At 40.3% G+C, this 21,554-nt stretch overlaps 2 protein-coding genes across 2 annotated transcripts; one reads left to right on the top strand and one right to left on the bottom strand.

The window, feature by feature from the left end:
- Window positions 1-642: 642 nt before the first annotated feature.
- On the top strand, window positions 643-7,451 carry LOC119736315 (coiled-coil domain-containing protein 153-like). The gene is made up of 6 exons (XM_038210362.1): window positions 643-806; window positions 2,780-2,851; window positions 3,933-4,052; window positions 4,656-4,748; window positions 5,461-5,591; window positions 6,975-7,451. Exons 1-6 carry the CDS (start codon window positions 746-748, stop codon window positions 7,101-7,103), a joined length of 606 nt encoding a protein of 201 aa, XP_038066290.1. The 5' UTR covers window positions 643-745; the 3' UTR covers window positions 7,104-7,451.
- Window positions 7,452-8,700: 1,249 nt separating this feature from the next.
- LOC119736314 (electron transfer flavoprotein subunit beta-like) lies at window positions 8,701-20,334 on the bottom strand. The gene is made up of 7 exons (XM_038210360.1): window positions 20,197-20,334; window positions 18,317-18,475; window positions 16,622-16,780; window positions 14,205-14,312; window positions 13,831-13,944; window positions 13,005-13,187; window positions 8,701-10,467 (listed from the first exon to the last, which is right to left on the bottom strand). Exons 1-6 carry the CDS (start codon window positions 20,248-20,250, stop codon window positions 13,017-13,019), a joined length of 765 nt encoding a protein of 254 aa, XP_038066288.1. The 5' UTR covers window positions 20,251-20,334; the 3' UTR covers window positions 8,701-10,467; window positions 13,005-13,016.
- Between the last annotated feature and the right edge of the window lie 1,220 nt (window positions 20,335-21,554).

Raw genomic sequence — 21,554 nt, forward strand, 5'->3', positions numbered from 1 at the left:
ACTCCATTATTATCCTGACATACAACAACCCGGATCCAGGACCAACTCAGATTTTCATTTTGTTGTTTCGGATGTAAATAGTGCAATGTCGTGCATACTTCCTTTAAATCATATGTGAATGGTTGCAATATCAATGTGACAATGGCAAAACCTTGCAAGGAACCTATTGAGAGAAAAAAAAAACCCATTTAAATACCAAAAAAATATCCGCGCAACTATTTGTTGTTTTAACTTTTATCTGTTATCTTTTTTTTGTATTCCCACTTGTTGGTGATATTCCAATTTCAGAAAAGGGGGAAAAAGAACAAACAAATGGAAGTCGATGTGCCATTGAATGTGCTGATTGGATCTGTAATGTGTACCACCCCCGGCCCCGGTCTCGCGTACAAAAAAAAAGGCGAAGAAAATCCACCCCCCCCCCCCCCAAAAAAAAGAGTACAACACGCAAATGTATGAATTATATTGAGGGCGCACTTTCATTTATTCGTTTAAGCGGACTTCCAGTCCAGTGTTGGACTGAAGTATACGGCTAACGACTATTTCCCCGTAGAATGTGAACAGCAAGATCAGCAACCGTAGCCACAAAATACTCATCTCGGACCGGTCGACTTTTTGGCTTGTTGATTGAACTGCGCACGCGCAGTTGTGCTTCAACCTGTTACCATAGACGTACGCGACGCTGCAGCAGGTGGAATGGTCGGCAGAAGTTGTGTGTGAAATTCTCCAACTGTGAAAGTTCTCAGAAATGCCACCGAAGAAGAAAGGAAAGGGGAAAGGAAAGAAGGGGAAGAAGAAGAAGAAGAACGGTAAGTTGTCATTTATGAAAAATAATGGATTTGTGAAGTGGACGGCTTCGGAGGAAAATGTGCACCAGGCCGCACCGCCGCGGCTGGCAGCACTACGGAGGTCAAAATGATAAATGGCCAACATTTCGCGATACATTGTAGTTTGTACCATCTAATTCTACCTCCATGATTGTACCATGGAGGAAGGAACATGATTGTACACAGTACAAGCTGTGTTGTTATTTACAAACTATGATGTAATGTTAACTGTCTCGATATGTTAGTATACAAATAACGAATGTTTGTGAGTGCGATGGTAAGAATAATTTCATGAGGTGACAGATTGAATGTTCTATTCCACGAGGCGAAGCCGAGTGGAATAGAACATTCAATCTGTCACCGAATGAAATTATTCTTTCCATCGCACGAACGTAAAACATTCGTTATTTGTTTTATACAAAACCTGAATAAATTCTCGTCATTTGATTGGTAAATTATAAATTATAATTTATTTTGATTTTAAAGATGCTGAACTACCCCTTCACGAAAATGTTTGAACCCAACGCTGTAGCGCTGGCTCTTTGGAACAATACGCGCTACGCTGAAAGCGCACACCAGCATGCATTTTGCACGCAAATACCGCGTCATGGAACAAGCGCAAAGTGAAACGGTATAACGCATGGGTATACCGCATGGTCGGACCGTGCATTATACCGAATAATAATATGTCACGTGATCTACAATTCACCAATCAGATGACGGGAATTTATTCAGGTGTTGTATAAACAGAAATAACATCACATATGTGGAATTAATGGTAATCCTTACTTTTAGGACACCTCTATTTTGTACGAGTTCTGTTCAAAACTGACTTTTGCAGATGACTGTCCAGTACCAAAGTGACTTTTGCAGGCTAAAGAAGTCTTTTTTCTTCACACAAACTCATGTTAGTTATAATTTTGAAAGCACTTTCAAAGAAAATGTGACTTTCCTACCTTTTTTTGCAGTTCGCCATCTTGCTTTTTAAATTTATTTTCTGTTTGTCATCGTCGTCTTTAACCCTCATAAATCAAAACCCTGCCCTCTTTCTACAAAATTAAACCTGCTGATATTCAAGAGGTGTCATTGCCAAATGTTCAAATGTGTCAATAAATATCAGAATGTCACTTTTGAGTGTCATAGTCCGCTGTTTTGGTGAGTCTTTTAACCTTATATAGGAAAGGGGTCCTAAAAGTAAGGATTACCAAATTAATTGTTTTTACACAATTAGGAAAAATATATACATCATATTACATGTAATATATTTTTTACAACAGGCCCTCAAATTAATTACATCAAATTCAAAGCCCAATCAACTTCAACATGTATAGCCACAACTTTTTATCGATGCTATAGACACGGTACATACACTGTACACCAATTACTTGAGTTGGGATATTTTTTAATGAATTGTTTATAAAATTAAAAAAGCTTGAACCGATCACGCATTTTTGTTCTTCAACATGTTCAAGTCATAAAACTGTCAGTAGAGCGCCCTCATGCACACGTACACAAGTAGGCCTACACCACAGAATATTAAATTGCAACCCCAACCAGACTGAAATGGCATTAAGTCTGATTCCCATCTCGTTAATAGGAAATCACAATGACAAAGAAAGCTGGAACAAGACGGAATTCGTCACGGTAAAAATTCTAAGTCCCCAAAAACACTGACTGCCCATGTGTTCAGTGCCATGCCGGTAAAATAGCTTTAAAAAGGGCTAAAGAAACGGGGACCAATTCAGGGTCAAATATGCACGGCTTTTTTTATTTTAAATGATTCTTGGGGCTTCTTATAAGTTATAACCACATTACTTTTATCATGTTTATCCCAATATCCATTTTTTTCCTCATTTATCAGAGTTTCAGTTCCCAATCGTGTCGATGGTTGAAGAATACAAGTGTTTCCTAACTTTATACTTACAGCCTTTTTTTTTTTAATTTCTCTTGAACAGATGCTGAACTTACAATCGAGGACAAGTATAAGAAGACTATGAATGAAATTGAAGCTCTTAAGGACCATTTAGGTGAGAAAGAGCCTTTGGTAAATGCAGCAAAAAATTCTGTAAGACAGTTGGTGCTATTTCGGAGGTTGGCAAAAAAAATTGCCTTGTGTTGTGTGCATGCGTCAAAAGATTCCTTGCTCATAGGCTGAACACCGAATTTCTGCACTATATAAAACTGTTTAAGAACGGAATGGTGATCCTAAGTGTAGCGTTGTGGTCGGAAAGATTTCCATATACGAAGTTCACTCAACACCCTGTGTACAAACCCTATGAGATTGGACTGAAAAATTCTAAGTGTTTTCTAAGAAAATGCTTGTATTTTCTCACTGCTCAAATTGACTTTGATGACATGAAATTGCTATCTGGGGGCTTGTTAGTCAATACAGAGGAAAATTAGTGAACTTCGTATATGGAAATCTTTCCTTGTGGTCCAATGGTATGTGGGTTCCAACCCTGACGGGAAACATGGTGCTTGTGTTCTTGGGCAAGACACTTTACTACAATTGCCTCTCTCAACCCAGGAGTATAAATGGGTACCTGTGAAGGTAGAGACCAGAATGCGCTGATCTCGGCTGCTGAAAAAAAAAACCACAAAAAAGCGGTCTGATGGCCTGATGAACAGGGGTTGTAACTGTGAAGTGCTTTGAGACCTTTGGTATAAAGTGCTATGTAAGTGCTTTTAGAGGTTATCAGAACCATGGGCTTGAACCCAATTTCATGGCTTTGCTCTCTGTAAGCAAAGAATGCCCACTACATATTGCAGAAAATAGCATATTTCACAGGTTAGCAAGGAATTCAAATTAGGTTTTGCCCTTCAACAACATTTTTAAACACTGTATACTCAGTGTGTTACCTCCCGAGTGAAAGTTGGAAAAAATCACTCGGGTGGGACTCGAACCCACGACCTCCTGCTTTCTAGTGCAGACGTCTTACCACTCGACCACCGAGCTAACAGGATCGGTTGGCTGGTTCGAATCTGATTAGCAAGGAATTTCCGCCTGTTTGCATGCTTACAGGTTCTTCCCGTAACGATGGGGACCAGTTTTCAGAAGGAAGCCAATTTAGTGATTGTGATCATTTCCGAACATTGTTTTTCTTTCAGCGATTAGGAAGCAGTTAGCGCGACGGTCCGACGCCCACAGTGAGGAATGGAAGCTGAGGATGAAGATTGCTCAGGAGGATCTGGACCAGCAGAAGGAAGACCAGAGAGATGTCACGTCAGGTCAGTCGGGATTGGATTATTAATTCTTCAAAGATCTCAACTTAGAGGTATCAATAGAACAGTCGAGGATGTATGAGGGTCTTAACCCCCACTCTTGGACTGCAAAAAAATAGGAAAAACATACAGAAAAACACAGCACATGCCTGCTATACCCCACTTGGCAGCTAACACCCCCCCCCCCCCCCTTGATCTAAGCCTGGATCCGCCCCTGTAGAAAGCTGGTAAATTACCCTTCAGATGCAACCTCACTGACGGTGTTGAATTTCATAATTTGAACTTACATGTAGTAATCTTTTACTTTGGGATTATCTTGTTTTGTACGCGCTGTATTTATGGCTGATTCTGGAAATGTTACTGTCCCTGGATGCAGCTAGGCAGTAGGGGATTTAAGGGAGGGGGGGGGGTCTTAACTTCCCCTCTTGGGCCGCAAAAATAGGGGGGAAAAACATGTGGAAAAAGACAGCAAATGATTACTAAACACCCCCCTCCCCGGCTGCTTAACCCCCCTTTTGATCCAACCTGGCTCCGCACCTTTTAGGATTAAACCAACTAGACCTATCACACAAGAACAGTATCATGGTTTGTTGTTTTTTTCCCCTACAGACATGACGCGCCAGTATAAGACCATGCAGACAGAGATGGGCGTACGAGTGCATCACTTGGAGGCTGACTTAGCAAAGACCAAAGCACAGCTAGGTATGCCGGGCATAGTCTTGATCATATCATAGCCTCAAAATGAGCATTGCGCAGATGTAAGCTCATAGTTCCTGCGTATTTTACCCAGTAGTCTAACCCTGAAAACTATGTGTCCATTTTCGATATGCATGAATATTACATTGTGCATTTTATGCCAGTTTGCATGTCTGTTATGTGTATTCTGAGAGTCCAAGCGAATGTAACACTTGATGGACCTAAAAGCTCAAACAGAGAGCGCGGAGCAGATTTACAAGTAGAAAAATCAAGTCAGAATCAAATGTGGATTAGCTTTGGCAAAGTGCACAATCGCTGTACCTGGAGCGTATAAAATTTCAACCGATGACGCAGTGCGCAATACTACTAGGACGTATACGTGTTGATTTTCACACAGCTGATTTTTACGCATAACGCAGTGCGAATGACAGAGACATGGATCCTCGACCTTAAAGCCAATTTTCACATACAGGTACACAACTTGGTCGTGAGTTTTTTAAAAATACGAATACATCACTGAGAGTGTTTACATTGACGCGACTAAGTCGTGCGTCTTATCACTCATTCATTTGTGCATATTTATAAAAATGCGCGACACTGTCACGCGTAAATTGGGCTTTGGTCTGTACCATTCACCTGCCCGTTAGACCCCGAACTGCCCCAAACTGACCAAAAAATGTCTAAGCACTGTTTTGTTCTTTTTTTCCCCTCATGATAGCCAAGACCGAACAAGAACTGAAATCCACCAAGGAGCAGAAGGAACAAATGACCCAGCAGAAAGATGAAACGATAGGGGAGCTGGAGGAAAAGATAAGAAACATGGAGTTGTCATATGAGAACATGCTGCACGTAAGTAGTAACTGATTACTTGCATCCAACATGAAAACTACTCTCCATGATTAGAGCTGGTCCCAGGGTGTTCGCAATAGATTCAGTGTGGCTATTCACTGGAAATCTTGTCATGTGAGTGGTCTTCACTAAGCACCGTAGATAGAGATATGTTACTCGATTATTCGATTTTATTTTGATATCTATATCACCGATAGCAATTTTTAATCATATCGAAATGTCAAAGTTTTCAATAATGAGGAAGCATATCGAAAATGCGTCAGATTATCGTCAAAATAAATCTCCCGTTTGTGATTTACTTTGTGTTTTTCGTTTGCTGTATAATGAAATAAAAGTCAGCGTCAACTTGTGCTTGTGACTCAAAATAAAAACATCGTGAAATGCCAAGCGGCGACGCTTTGTGCTCTGCGTTCGCTGGAATTCGCGGTCTCCCCCAATGTAAAAGTGTTTTTTAAAAACGCTCGTTCTGGACAAACTCTCGTTGCTTAGATTTGTTTAAAAAAGTTTTGGAGCAATATGCTCCAGAGAAAGCCGTGGAAAATGGGGACTTAAGATTTGTTGGGTTTTTGGTTGTTTTTTTTTTATCAAAGAGTTATCTTGATGGTCTTTATTTTTTACATGGGATAATCGATATATAGAATTTTCTCGATATTGAATTTCCGATAAATATATTGATTATTGAAAATTCTGTTGTCGACGGTGCTTAGTCTACACAATAGGCGGGATTTACGCTATTCATTGGCATTGCAGGGTGATCCTATTTCAACTTTATTGGCCAATATGAGATTTAAGCAAGTCTAATTTAAAAGTGACAGTTGTGGGGGAGTCAGTCAGCCAAGTCAGTCATTAAGTCAGTCAGGTGCAAAAAGTACACTGGGACCAGCTAAAACCTTGATGTAGGGTTAAGCCACCATCCCATCTCCGTTTAGCCCCACAGAAAATGTGCGAGAATTTTTTTCCCCATTTTGGGCAATTTCTTGTGCTTTTGGGCAAGTTCATTTTCAATTTTTTGAAAACTGCACATTTTGCTGAAAATTCCCAAAATACTTTGATTAGACCAGGTTGTATTACACTATGTGCCCTGATGGATCCTTAAAACCATTGAGTGCTCAGGCAGTTTGGGGCATTACAGGAAGTAACAGGCAGGGCTCTTAAGGGTGATACATTGGATAATGGAAGTTGTTATATTGAATTTATTAGGTCCTTAAAACATACGATTGCCCCCCCCCCCCGCCCCCCCCCCCCCCCCCCACCCCAAACCCCAACCAATAATATCATTTTTCTGGGTCCTTCTGTTGCTTGGTCGCCAAGATGCAAGAACAGTTTGATCGGAATTATTAACCAATTTTTTCTTTCGTCTTTTTGTCAATTCATTTTTGTTAGGAAGCCCTAGATAACCTGGTTCTGAAGCTGGACACAGCCAAGAAACGATGGGAGGCAGAGGCTACTCATATCCACGCTGTAGAGAAAGAGAAACTACTAGCATTCGGTCTCAACCCGCTGGATATATAGGCTATTCCAATGATCGACATGTCTGTAGTGGTGCAGAACTCATGCGCATGCCACGCACACGTTCTTAAATTGTGGTGTGCATGTACTTTGACAACTTACAGGCATAGGGGCCTATAGGATCATTTGCTTTTCATGCATTTTTTTTGTTCCAGTAACCCCACTCCAAATCCAAAGATGAAAGTTCAAAAACTAATCTGTTGAAGTTTCAACTCAGTGGATGCTACACTTTTCGAGAAAACAGTGAAAAACCATGCACAACCTTTTGATCACGAAACAGGAATTTGTTAATCCTAACTTCCTGGCATGATTTATTAGGAACCATATCCTGGCAAGTTCCAACAGCATATGGGAAACTGCACACAATATGTCAGGCTTTGTTTCTGGAGGTGTGCCAACCCAATGTAAAAGACTGTCAGTTTAGGGGCACTGTACCCATCCTGACAGATTCCAACAAAACATGCCGTTGGGGTTTGATGGGTCGAGTTCTGTTAGAGTTAATATAGGCCCAACTCTTTATTCCGAAAATCGGTCAATTGACTGATCGTTGAAAATTATCTACATTTCTTGATTTGTTTTAAATGACGGCAAGTCCGACGAGTACGATCGTTAGCTCTTTGATAATAATTTGGTAGGTTACTTTTGGGGTGAATGCAAATGATCTTATAAATTATGCATTAAATTGGGTGACGGAAAGAATGTTACAACATGATGCCACTCCAGCGGTTGTGTACAAAGTCTATGGAGAGTCAGGAATATTTCCTTACAAAATTGGAAATGTTTCTCAGTCCCAGAATCATGTCTTTTCAACATTTTTGCAATGACTGACCTTTAACCACATTGCAATAGCCCAAAGCATTACAGGCATTGAAGAAATGTCGTCGTCTTGTTAGGCCAAAAAAAAAAATAAGTCGGTCTCTGGTCAGCGCGTGTGTCGATTTTAATCATGTGCGTTTTTTTTTTTTTTTCAAAAATGTTCCGCTGTAGCTCCAACAGCGCCCTCTATTGCCGCACCTCCTCAATTTTTTTTTTACCAAAGAGCACCAAGGAATGGGAAATTTCACCAAAGCAAATGATCGAGAGCACCAAGGCAAATTATGGAGGACACCAATGTACATGAGGACACCAAAAAAGCAAAATAGTACCCCACCTTGTCTGTACAATCCAAGCTTGAAAAAAAAAAAAAAAAAAGCCGCGTCGATTCCGGAACTTTGGTCTGACCAGAGACTGAATTTTTTTTTTTTTGGCCTTATGTAGATAATATTTAGAATCATGCAAAGATGTCTTATTCCAGAATATCGATCAAATTAACTTATTTTCCTATCATTAAACGCTTTGTCAGAATTTTCTATATTTATGAAACTGATGTCTAAAGGTCATGACAGATATGGCACATGAGGTACAAAGTTTATTTAAAGGTCTCCACACAAGAACAAAAACCACAAAACAGGATGAATTGTTTTTATGCACTTTTGGCAATTCCACACTCGAGAACAAATGTATATATTGATTTTTGTCTCCAACGGAAAGGGGAAGCTGATACTGAATGTATTTAATGTAAAAAGATTTAATGCAAAAAGCACACATTAAAGAACAAAACAAGTTCTGAACGATTTTGTCTCAATTGTGTAATTACATTTTATTGCATTGTCCTTGTCCACACGAGAGAATCATAACTAAGGTGTCCCATACATGACATTCCTGTCCCAACAAACCAATCTGGGCACGCTGTCAATTCTATCACAGTGGCCCCCCTCAATGGGGAAAGCATTGTGCTAGCTATTGTTCAGATAATCCCTCATGGGGCAGTAGCTTTGCACAATAGCTAGCACGATGCTTCAACATTAACGGGGCCTTGTGTGCAGTCACATGCTTGGTTTCCTATCCTATACAACACTGTAGAAACAGCGCCCTCTTTTGACAAACTACCTACAGTCCCTGACCATGCACTCCCTTCATTTCATTCGTCCCGCTGCCCTATCTAAGGTTGCCGGTGAATACCATTCACAACAACTTGTGAAGGAAACACAAATGCTGCAAAGCATTGTGGGTACATTCAGGTCCCATATCAAATGTACGTACATTTGAAATAAACACCGTCAAAAAAAGAAAGTCAACACTCATTGGAGGGGTCATAATTTTGAATCTGATCGTCTTATGATGGCGTCATTTATAGACTTTTGGGGAATTTTGTTAGCTAACTTTTGGATAACCTGTTTGCTACCAAAGACTGTAAATTGTCCAAGATTGACAACAGTTTATGAAAAATTATGCAGTTAGAGAGTTGAAAATTTAAAAGATTACGCAACTGGAAATTGCGGCGTGACAATGCTACATTGCCCGCAAGGAACACCAGGGAATATCGATCGCACAGTGCTTGTATGCACGGGAGCATGCGGGCTATTTGAATGACCCCCACCTTGTTCCGGCACTATGCAGTCGATTGGGGCAAATTACGGGCATGTGTGTTTGGTTACGCTTAGCAATTTCTCCTTTATGTTCACACATTCATGTGCGCACGAAAGTACTGACGCTGGGTGGCCAAGTGAACAAAATCCGTCCAATGACAGTTCAAAGAAATTTGGCGTCACTAGTAGTCTTGGATAGGGCAGTTGGCACATGCAGTTGTGAGATCTAACATTTCAAAACAAATTTGATGCTTATGCAAATCGGGAAACAACATTTACCAGGTTATAGCCATTACAAATAGATCTGTGTTGGAGGATTATCTGAAAATATAAATCACGTCGCTCTCTTAATACTCAAAATTCTTCAAATTTAAAATCAACACGTTTTGCTCTTTAAACAACATTTTGTCCCAGTAAACAATCGAAAAACAAACACAGCATGTATAGTATTTACACAAAATACAGCGCATTATCCTTTTGGTAAAAAGTCTAATAATAAAACACCATGGAAGTCCCTGATTGTAAAAGTAATTTTTTGGGTAAATATGGACTGCGTATTAAAAGGGATATAATTTTATCTTTGGGAGAAGTAAGTAAAATTTCCAATCTCTAAAATCACATTTGCAGTCTCACAGAATCGAATCGGTTGTCAGAATTTAAGAAAGAATGCAACATTACTCATCTGCTATTCTGCTTATCTGGCTGTTGTGGGAACAATATCACACACTTTCATGTTCCCGATGAGAACAAACAAAGTTCTTGATGGAACTTTCAAAGGTTCCCAGTTTTAGGCACTCTTAATTCTCCAGGAGTAATGATTTTTGTTTCACCATAGAAAAGAAATGGATCTTAACTTGTCATGTGATGTGTTTCCAAAAAACAAACATCCAAAGTTTGTTGCCTGGAGCCTTCCATACTGTTGAATACATGCACATGTTGCCTCAATGATGACTGCAATTCTGCAAATGACACATAAAATTGGATACAAAAAAATGTGTTAAGCATGCGAGCACAACCAAGAAAAACCTTCATTTCTACAACAACTCCTTTCTAAAACACATATTTTGGTTGAAGAAAACAAAATTGACAAGAGCAAAAATAAAACCTGTAATTTCTGGAACAATGTAGAAGACAATAAATTATCTGAGCTATCTATCTGGCCCAATGTTGTTCGTCCCCCAATTTTCATGGGACGTTTGCCATAAGGCATAAATCTGAATACAGTGTGCAGGGGCATAGCAAGGTCATTTTTATTAGGTGGGGGGGGGGGGGAAATTTCTTGAAAAGGGCACGTATTTGTCTCCCGACACTTGGCCTCCATGTGACTTGTCTTGAGACTGGAGGTCTTGTGATGACACAAAGCAAGTTCAGGCGAGGATTATGGGATTATGGTTAACCATGGTTTGATAGCTTCACTCGAGTCGTGGCCCAAAATGCTAGTGACCGACAGTGAACGGTGAATGGAGCCACCACTAATTGCACAAAACTTAGACCGGCGGGCCTATACTTGCACTTATGTCTTGGCCATTACATTTGAGCAGTTTAACTTTTTCTTTATTTTCCCCTAGACTTGCCTAGGGAACCAATCAGTGACCGAGAAAGGGTTCAATGGCTCACCCGAGGTGTTATAAACATACATGTACGCACTATACTGCGGTGATCAGGCATGAAGCTATGAAAAAAGAACTGTGTTTGTTCGAATTGATACAGATGGTCTTATTTACATGAAAGGTTGCCCCCATTGCTTCACAATGACCAAGACGTTAGCGAGAGAAAGTCAAAACCAATTATGCAAGGGCGCTACGCAACAATGCAACGACCTATAAGTTGGTGAAGGGCAAACCATAATTTGATTTACATTACCCCGACCCAAAATTTCCATCTTATGAATACTTCATGCAGTACCCGCTGCTATGTACATCAGATTCGAACCAGCCAACCGATCACATAAGCTCAGTGGTCGAGTGATAGACGTCTGCACCAGAAAGCAGGAGGTCGTGGGTTCGAGTCCCAACCGAGTGATTTTTTTCCCAACCATCGCTTTTGATCACTGACGTCTGGGCCAATACTAATTTTTTGGTTTCGGGATCCTCCTAAAGAAGATCCCAGGATAGGGTAGTCACACTACACCTTAGTAAGTGAGGCTATGAGCCTCACTACCCTTTGTCTTGGGCAAATACTAGATTCACTCGAACCACGGATGGATGGACTACTCTAGTCAACTTTTTAGAACCAGGCTGCATTAACCCTAACTGCCCTGAATCCTTCAAAATCCTCTTTGCCAAAGTGGAGGAATTTGGAGGATTGAGGTTACATGGCAAAAGTGCATTACTGATTTCGTAGTAAGCACTTTGTCCAGGTCTTGGGCCGGGCCTTGTGTTGTTTTTGCTCAGCCATGCATAAATATAGGCCTGCATTATGCTTGAAATCCTCCGTACTGCTCCAGGATGTCACTGGCCAAGCCTCAACATATTGACAATCACTGCCGCAGGATTTTGCAGGATTCAGGCAGTGGACACCCCTTCACGGACCATATTCGAGAAATAATGGAGGAATTTGCAGGATTGAGGCTATATGCCATATTTTCCATGAGGCCAATTGGAGGATTTTGCAGGTTTGAGGCTACACCCTAGCAAAAAGGCCTAAGGAGTTAGGGTTAATGGCTACCTTGTTACATCATAATGCCAGAACCAGACCCAGAAGTTTCATGATGACGGTTTGACCATTGTTTGACTAGAGATGTTGGCACATTGCTATGCAGTTGTACAAGTTACGCCACAAACCAACCCAGGTTGGACTTCGTTGTGTACACGCAACAGAGTCCAGGGTATGAATATCTCCTGCCACAGCGATAAAAATTATAACATATTTTTTGCATATTTTTACCTGACGGAGGAAGCTGAAATTTCGCTTACATATTCCTTGTGTCCAGAATTGTGCACGCGCTGGGTTTAGAAAAGGCAAATATGTCCGCGGGTGGCATGTTTACTAAAAAATAAACCGCAATCCCACACTTTCGTTGAAAATATTTTCAGTACGAACTCCCCGTGTGAAGATTACGCGCGCGCATGCGCATATGCACACATAGCACGCTGCAGCCACGGCAGCAAGCAGCAGAAAACGGCACGCGTGTGTACGTCTTCACGCGGGGAGTTGAAAATGTTTTCAATGAAAACGTAGAACTTGCAGTTAATTTTTGGTAAACACGCCGCCCACGGACATATTTGCCTTTTCTAAACCCAGCGCAGGCACAATTCTTGACACAAGAAATATGTAAGTGAAATTTCAGCTTCCTCCGTCAGGTAAAAATATGAAAAAAATGTGTTATAATTTTTTTTGCTATGGTGGTACAATTTATACCCTGGACGTCATTCGTAATGCAATGAAGACGTCTTCCAACCTGGGCTAGCCACAAACCAACCACAAGTCGACTAGTAAAGGGTCCTCGCCTGAACTTACTCATGGGTGCAAATTTTTTCAACAGACTTCTCTTCACCTTCTGTGAGGGTTAAATAACGCCCGCATCCTTGAGTTTGGTCACCAGATCTTCTACCGATTCCACCTTCTGACCGGCTTCTCTGACCGGTGGGTCGTTGACGCTGAGGATCTCAATTCTTGGAGCGAGGTCAACTCCCAAGTCAGCTGCTGTCTTCTTGGCTATGGGCTTCTTCTTAGCTTTCTACAATATGAACAACAAGAAAGCAAAAATCGAAAAGTTAAAGGCATAATGGATCACTTACTTTTACCCCAAAAGTAACCAACCAAATTATTATGAAAAGCTTATTTGAATTACAGATTGTACTGGTACTAAACAACCTGTGAAATTGTCCGTCTAGCTTGCTGTCGTTTAGAAGAAGTCAAGAAATGTAAGGGATTTCCAAAGATCAGCCAATTGACTGATTTTTGGAAATAAACAGTGTGCTATGGACGAAATTGTGTTTCGTGAGCAAAAAGTTGCGCATGGTTTTCAGTTTTCTCAAAAAGTGTAACATCCACTAAGCTAAACAGACATGTACTTGTGTATAGATATACTTCTGGGAAATAACAAAAACGGAGGAAATTTCAGAGCTTTACAAGATTTTGTACTCTTTTCTTCAATTTTTAATGCCGTATTAAAGTGAGAACTAAAAAAAAGAGAGGAAATCAGCCGATCCAAGAAAACACTGCATGCCTTGTATATATTCAATTTTAGAATGAGAAAAAGATTTGTGGATTCGTAAACCTGTATAAAACAAATGTGGATATGTAGATTGATATGTTGACATGAAGAAAAATTGATATGGTCATTATGAGTTATGACATACATGGCCAAGCCTACTCACCATAATATTGGGAAGTGTTGCATATCTGGGTTCGTTAAGTCTCAAGTCAGCCGTCACAACTGCAGGCATCTTGACTTTTATCGTTTCAAGACCCCCGTCCACCTCACGAAGAACCTTCCAAAAGAAGAAAACACAAGACATTGAAATCAACCGGCACGTTTTCTTGGTTCAGCCTGAAAATTTACATTGTAAAGCCCGGTTCATAATTCATGCGAATGCGAAGCGAATTTGACGTCATGGCACGTTCGCTGCAAAATTCGTCCAAGTTGAAATATGTTCAACTTTTATGAATTCGCAGCGCGAATACTTGCCACGACGTCACAACTTGAGTATGACCCGGGCTTAATTGTCCTCAATATTTAAGCTCAGCATACCTTTAAACGCCCATCGTCTACTGTGATTTCTGAGGCGAAGGTTCCCTGAGCCCAGTCCAAATGGGCCGCAGTCATCTGACCCGTTTGGTTACAGTCGTCATCAATGGCCTGGAAACAGATAATAAAGTGGCTCTAACGTAAATACAAGTTGGAAAAATAAAAAAAATAAATACGGGGCAGCGTAGGGGAGTGCATTGACGGGTAGTACAGTAACCGGGTATCCGATTGAAAAAAAATACGGGTAGCCGGGTACCCGTTAACCCTAACTCCCTCGGCCTTTTTGCTAGGATGTAGCCTCAATCCTGCAAAATCCTCCAATTGGCCTCATGGAAAAATAGTTTTATAGCCTCAATCCTGCAAATTCCTCCGTTATTTCTTGAATATGGTCCATGGAGGGGTGACCACTGCCTGAATCCTGCAAAATCCTCCGGCTATAACTGTCAATAGGCTGAAGCAGAGGCAGAGACATCCTGGAGCAGTGCGGAGGATGTCACGTATAAGCAAGGACTAAATTTTGCACGGCTGATCATAAACAACACAAGGTCCGGCCCAAGACCTTGTCACAGTGCGTACTCCGAAATCAGCAACGCGCTTTTGCCATGTAACCTCAATCCTGCAAATTCCTCCAATTTGCAAAAAGGATTTTGGAGGATTCGGGGCGGTAGAAACCCAAGCCAAACATTCAAATCTGGGAAGTTGCAGTTCAGATTGTTCATTAAGGTCCGCATGATAATACCACCACATCGGTGTGGCAATACGGCTAGACAGTGAGCTCTTTAGCTATGTGGTGAAAACTGCAACTTTCACAAGCATCATAAAACGTGAAATTGGTTTGGCTTTTCCATGTATCCTGTTTTTCATTTTGAAATTTCTTGTTCATTGACTGAGAAGTAAATACTAAGTAATTTGCAAACTTGGTTACGGATACTCGATTCCATAATCTGGAACCGGTTCCTGACATTAGGCCAAAAAAAAAAGTCTCCGGTTTCTGGTATGGAGCTTGCCCAAAAAGTGGTGCAGCGACGCGGCTTTTTTTTTTTTTTACCCGATTTTTTGCTTCAAATGTCGGCTGATGACTGCAAATGGTGCCCGACTAAACTTATATATGGGAGTCCAGAGAGGCCACATAAAGCTTATTCTCGACCATAACCCAATCTAAAAACACGTTAAAATTGTACAGCAGCAGGATTCCAGTCAAACCAGTGAGTTTGGCGGTTTTGAGACATCATCTTTCATTGAAAATTTTTTTCTTCATTTTGCCAATGCGCATGGCTACGGCGACGCGCGCGCATACCAGAAACCGGAGACTTTTTTTTTTGGCCTTAACCGTCGGTTACTCGAGTACCCGGTTCCAATGCACAGCCCTAGGGCAGCGCCTGGCAGCCTTCGGTAAATACCTAACCTTATGTTTTAAAACAAAACTAGTCTTCGCATGAAACAAAAATGATACCTCAAACCTGGGAAAGCCCTTAACAAAACATGCATTTTCAGACTCTCCCCTAAAATTTCAGAAATCAAAATTGTTTACTTGTAAATTCTTGATTATCCATAAGGTGGAATTTGGATCGGGGTGATGTTAACTCAGAATTGAGTTTTGCCGTTCACCGGTGTATTTTTTTTTTTATAAACACTGTATACCCGAGTTGCCCCCGAGTGATTGTGAGCAAAGAAAATTCACTCGGGTGGGATCGAGTGGTATTAACGACGTCTGCGCTATTAAGTACGTGGGTTCGAGTCCCACCCAAGCCAGGTGGTTTTTCTTACAATCACTCGGGGGCAACACCGAGTATACAGTGTTTATAAAAATATGCGGTGAAGAGAAAAACTCAATATTGAATTCTTAACTTTTTTTTTTAATGTATATCACTTAAAGGGAATGTCCATCATTGGCTTTTGCTGTAATTTTCAAGTTTGGGGGATAGTATAATAGATCAAATATTATTACACTGACATGTTTGAAGTTTTGTGTTCGAAAATGCTGGAAAAACCAAGAAAAACAAAAATGTTCGAGTAGTCTGGTTCCTTGACTTCACTAAAGATGAAATGGATCAATTTAAAGATGCCTGAAAATCGTACTTAGGTAAGGCATGTAAGGGAACCAGTCTAGCTGGCCTGCACCCGTTCATGAACATGTAACCAATATATTAGCAAACAAAATTTGGACTGAAAAAAAAAGAGGTAAATTTGGAGCAGTGGTTACAAATAGTTAGGTTTTTCCAACGATGGTCGGCCGACCACCGTTGGAAATGCATGCAAAAGTACCATTTTCTTGAAAATGACTTCACACCAGGTGACATAATTTTCCAGGATGCTTTAGACTAGTAAGGTATTTCGTAACAACTTTGTAGTTTTATTTTTCGATGTTTGCGAATGTTGTATTTTCCCTTTAAAGCTGCTCAAGATTAGAGCTCAGTCACCTGTTTTCCCAAGATGAGTAGATCTATTCCTTCCTCCTGAGCCAGCTTGGCCAGTAGCTTGGAGATGTGGTACGGTTGGACCTTCTCAAAGTCAGCATCAGGGATATCCACGTGGATTCCTCGGTCCACGCCCATGGCCAGTGCTGTACGTAGTGTCTCCTGGATGTAAGAGGAGAATAATGGGTTTGAGATTCACTGTAATACATGAAGGTGTTACAGACAGATACACGGTAAAAAGGTGACTCCCGTTAATACAAATCAGCTGGACCAAAATGTTAATCCAAATATTGTATTAAATTACATTCCCCTTATGTTTATCCAGTCATGGACAAGGCTAGCGAAAAATAATACATTTGAGGAACACTTTTTTCCTCGTCTCTTACTGCCAGGTTTTCGGTTTTAAAGGGAATATACATCATTTGCTTTTGCTGTAATTTTCAGAAATGGACGGAATTGGGGGGTTGGAAATATAAAGCAAATATAGTTACACTGACTTTTTTGAGGTTTTGGGTTCAAAAATGCTATAAAAACCAAGAAAAACGATCATTTTCCTGTAGTCTGGTTCCCTGACTCCATATAAGAAGAAACAGAGCAGTTTACATACATTGGGGAATTGTAAGGTCAGGGAACCATTCTAGCTGGCTTATACCGGTTCATAGGTTTGTAATCGATTGCAAACAAGTGCGATGGTCAATTGGGGCCAGTTTTTGAAAAAAAAGCCAGTTGTTTCCACGCTGATCGGCCGATCAGCGTTGGAGATTGATACAAAAATACCACTGTTCTTGAAAATGACAGTATACCAGGTGCCATGATTTTACAGGATGCTTTACACTGTCATTCACTAACAGTCCAGCAAGGTATTTCAAAATGATTTGGTAGTTTTATTTTTTGATGTTTGCAAATGTTGTATTTTCCCTTAAAGTACAAGTATACCAATACACATTGCCAATATGTTTTTGTGATTAACAGGATGGCTTTAGCCTTTACTGGGACGCTTCAAAGCTCACTTAGGTATTTCTCACAAAGCATTCACCCTTTATGACGTGTTCAGAGCTTTAGACAACATACAACAGAGGGTGCTTTAAAGGGAATGTACATCATTGGCTTTTGCTGTCATTTTCAGAAATGAACTATTTGAGGGGTTAGTATAATAGGCCTAGATCAAGTATTGTTTAACTGACATGTTTTGAAGTTTTGTGTTTCGAAAATGCTTGAAAAACCAAGAAAAACAAAAAAATGTTTAAGAAGTCTGGTTCCCTGACTCCACTAAAGATAAAATGGATCAATTTATAGTTGTCGGAAAATTGCAAGGTAAGGGAACCAGTCTAGCTGGCCTGCACCCGTTCATGAACATGTAACCAATAGCAAACAAAATTTGGACTGAAAAATGTAAATTTGGAGCAGTAGTTGAAAAATAGTTAGGTTTTTCCAACGGTGATCGGCCGACCACCGTTGGAAATACAAAAATACAAGTTTCTTGAAAATGACTTGACACCAGGTGCCATAATTTTACAGGATGCCTTAGACTGTCATTTAACAACATCCTAGTAAGGTATTTCGTAAAAACTTGGTAGTTTTATTTTTCGATGTTTGCAAATGTTGTTTATTCCCTTTTACTTTGTAGCATCCCAGCCATACGAACACAAGAATTATCAGAATTCGATATTAGACTAGCTGACTAGTGTGTGTATGTACCTGACATTTGGCAGGGCCACAACTGACGGCGACGATCTCCTTAGCAATCTTCTTCTCCTTGAGTCGTACCGCCTCCTCCACAGCGATCTCATCAAAGGGGTTCATACTGTGCTTGACTCCGTCCGTGACCACGCCCATCTTGTCAGGCCGCACCCGAACCTGGAAAGATCAAAAGGATGCCAGGTTTGCTTAATTAAAGGAAATCACTTAACTGTTTAAATCTGTTAACCGTAACCTTCCTCAATCCTCCAAAGTCCTCAGGGTGATTTTGGATGATTTTGGAGGATTGAGGCATTCAACTGAATGCAACATGCAATTTTGGAGGACTGTGGAGGATTGAGGGCACATGGACATTCAGCATCAGTTGATTTTGGAAGATTGACGCTGAACGGTGTTTGAAGAGGAGGATTTTGGAGGATTGAGGATGAATGAATTTTGAGAGGCAGGGCTGTTGGAGAATTTTGAAGTATTGAGGCAGTGGGTATCCTTCATTTGAACAAAATGAAGTGCAAAAACATGGAAGATTTTGGAGGATTGAAGATGGTTCCTAGCCAAAAAGGGCCTAGGCAAAAAAAGTGTGTTAATATCCACTGTACAGGGTGAGGGGAAAAAAAAAAAAAAAAATGCATCCCAAATGGCAGGACCAATTTTTCAATGAAGTTTTGCCTGTAGCACTTTCAAAATCTAGGATATGAAAGCCCAATCAATGAGCTTTCTTTTAGTACAACTCTACAAGAATCATTCAAATCACTCATGTAAGTTTCAAGTTACGGCACACCGTTATAAAGTTCATTCCACGGATCACAAAATAGGTATGTGTTCTTTAACTTTTCAGCAAAACGAAAACAATTCACATGCATCCCTATGAGAATTGTTTTCGTTTTGCTGAAAGAACACGCACTAAAGTCGGACTAATGTTACATTTTATTATATTGTTGATGTACCCTAATGTGGCGCGGCCCCCAACGTGGCGCACTTTCATTTTTCGCCTGTAGTGCCTAGCTAGAGCAAAGTTTTAACTGAAACTTCACAGAAAGTGATATTTTATCAAGTTCTAAACACTCCCGTTCATAAATCTTGAGTTTAATTACCCATTACAAAGTTAGAAGAAAAAGTTGTTTTGGCGTAACTTTCTGATTTTATTTTCAAGTGCAAAGTGAACCCTTTGAAAATACCCCGAAAAATAAGAAAATAATTTTCTGACAAACATCTGGCTGGGTATGTAATAATGATTCATAAGAATTCATAAGATTCATAAGAAAAACGAAACTTATAATGGCAGTTCTCCGTAACAGGCGTAAGCCGCATGCAACGCGCATGCGTTTTTGCGGTTTTTGGCAGGCTAGAGCGTGGAATGTGTTTACTTTGTTTGCGGTTGTTATCTGATCGACCACTCCATGGTCGACTTACAAAATTCAGGGACCAAAAAATCCCTGCTTTAATTTAATCTAGGTTTCCTTTATCTCTTTGCACTATATATTTGCAGGATCCGATGGAATCCAATTGAAGTTGAACTTGAACATAACACTTTATTAAAGTGTTAAGTGTTGAATTAAAATGTTTCTTAAGTTATAACTTTCTCTACAAAATAACAAAACCACATCAAAATACAAATGTAGAAAGTGTATTAAAAAAACCTAGGCCTAGGCCTAATTCATATTGTTCATTATGCAAGTCGATGCGGGGCGAGTTGCGGGCGCCCTTGTCAATAGTTCACGTACATGACGTAACGTAAGTCTGTACTCGACTCATGCACACATGTTCACAGCCCAGAAACCGGACAAATTCGTTTAATAATTTGCTACTATGCTAGTCATTCAGTCCCCCGGCAATCAGTGTATACAAGTAAATCATGCAAAAAAGAAAAGAAATGTCTCTACCTTGACGGCATAATCGATGACTCTTTTCACTCCTACCAGCACACGAAGCGACATTTTGACCACGAACCGGCTTGCACTCGATCAAGTGAACGAACACGAAAAGGGGGCAAAGGTTACAAAATAGAAGTGATGACGGCGACTGTTGCATGTTTCAATTTTGCAATCGCGAAAAATGTTAACAACTTTTTCGACGTGGGCGGAGTCACCACGAGGCAATTTTAATGGGTTTCACTTGGAGTCAACCAAATGAATAGGATAAAACTTGGGAAGAACAAAATACAGTTGTTCAGTATTTCAAGGAAATGATCGGACGATTGCATGGGAACAAGTAAGTTGCCTGTTAATTGTCTTGTGTGAGAGTCAACTCATACTTTTGGGCAGAGGGCTGGGGGGGGGGGGGGGGTCCTCGTCTTCTGGGGGATATGGGATAAATATCAGAGTTAAATCAGAGGGAACTTTAGCAGTCTTTTATTAGTCGTTTCCTTTTTGTTGTCCAAAAGACATTCCACAACAAGCGGTTTGCTGGCTTGTGCCACTCCGAACCACACCTCCAGTAAAACTCCACATGGAGTATTTCGGAGGAATTCAATCCAAGATTCAGGATCTAATGAGCAAGATGAACACACTTAAATAAGAAAACAATTGGAAACAATTTTACCATTATGGATGTCGATTCATTTCAACAAGTTTATTTGTTGTCGAACATAGTAAACTGACATATACAAGTATGTATGTTAACAAGAAGAATGTACATATAATTTCTTCAAGAATGGGTGCAAAGCCGATATGAAACTGGTGTCACATTGGAATAGGTCTCATTCTTGCACAATGAGGGCGCTGTGATGATGGCATTATTGAGGGGAAGGGGTTGAGGGGGTATTACAAACAGAGGTGAATTGAAGCTTTAAATCTTAAAGGGAATGTACATCATTGGCTTTTGCTGTAGTTTTCAGAAATGAACTATTTGAGGGGCTAGTATAATAGATCAAATATTGTTTAACTGACATGTTTGAAGTTTGGTGTTTGTTAATGCTGGAAAAACCAAGAAAAACTAAAATATAAAATGAATCAATTTATAGATGCCTGAAAATTGTAAGGTAAGGGAACCAGTCTAGCTGGCCTGCACCCGTTAATGAACATGTAACCAATAGCAAACACAATTTGGACTGATAAAAAATGGTAAATTTGGAGCAGTAGTTGAAAAATAGTTGGTATTTTCCAACGATGGTCGGCCGACCACTGTTGGAAATGTATACAAAAATACCATTTTCTTGAAAATGACTTCACACCAGGTGCCATAATTTTACAGGATGCTTTAGACTGTCATTTACCAACATCCTAGTAAGGTTTTTCATAAA

Source organism: Patiria miniata, unplaced genomic scaffold, assembly GCF_015706575.1.
Source record: "Patiria miniata isolate m_02_andy unplaced genomic scaffold, ASM1570657v1 HiC_scaffold_29, whole genome shotgun sequence".
Classification (NCBI taxonomy): domain Eukaryota; kingdom Metazoa; phylum Echinodermata; class Asteroidea; order Valvatida; family Asterinidae; genus Patiria; species Patiria miniata.

Excerpts from the sequence above, each read along its gene's own strand:
- LOC119736315 (XM_038210362.1), top strand. The coding sequence starts at position 746 with ATGCCACCGAAGAAGAAAGGAAAGGGGAAAGGAAAGAAGGGGAAGAAG. Across the intron at positions 807-2,779 it reads GAAGAAGAAGAAGAAGAACG|ATGCTGAACTTACAATCGAG; the intron begins GTAAGTTGTCAT and ends TCTCTTGAACAG. Across the intron at positions 5,592-6,974 it reads CATATGAGAACATGCTGCAC|GAAGCCCTAGATAACCTGGT; the intron begins GTAAGTAGTAAC and ends CATTTTTGTTAG.
- LOC119736314 (XM_038210360.1), bottom strand. The coding sequence starts at position 20,250 with ATGTCGCTTCGTGTGCTGGTAGGAGTGAAAAGAGTCATCGATTATGCC. Across the intron at positions 14,313-16,621 it reads TACTCATCTTGGGAAAACAG|GCCATTGATGACGACTGTAA; the intron begins GTGACTGAGCTC and ends ATCTGTTTCCAG. Across the intron at positions 13,188-13,830 it reads CAACACTTCCCAATATTATG|AAAGCTAAGAAGAAGCCCAT; the intron begins GTGAGTAGGCTT and ends TTCATATTGTAG.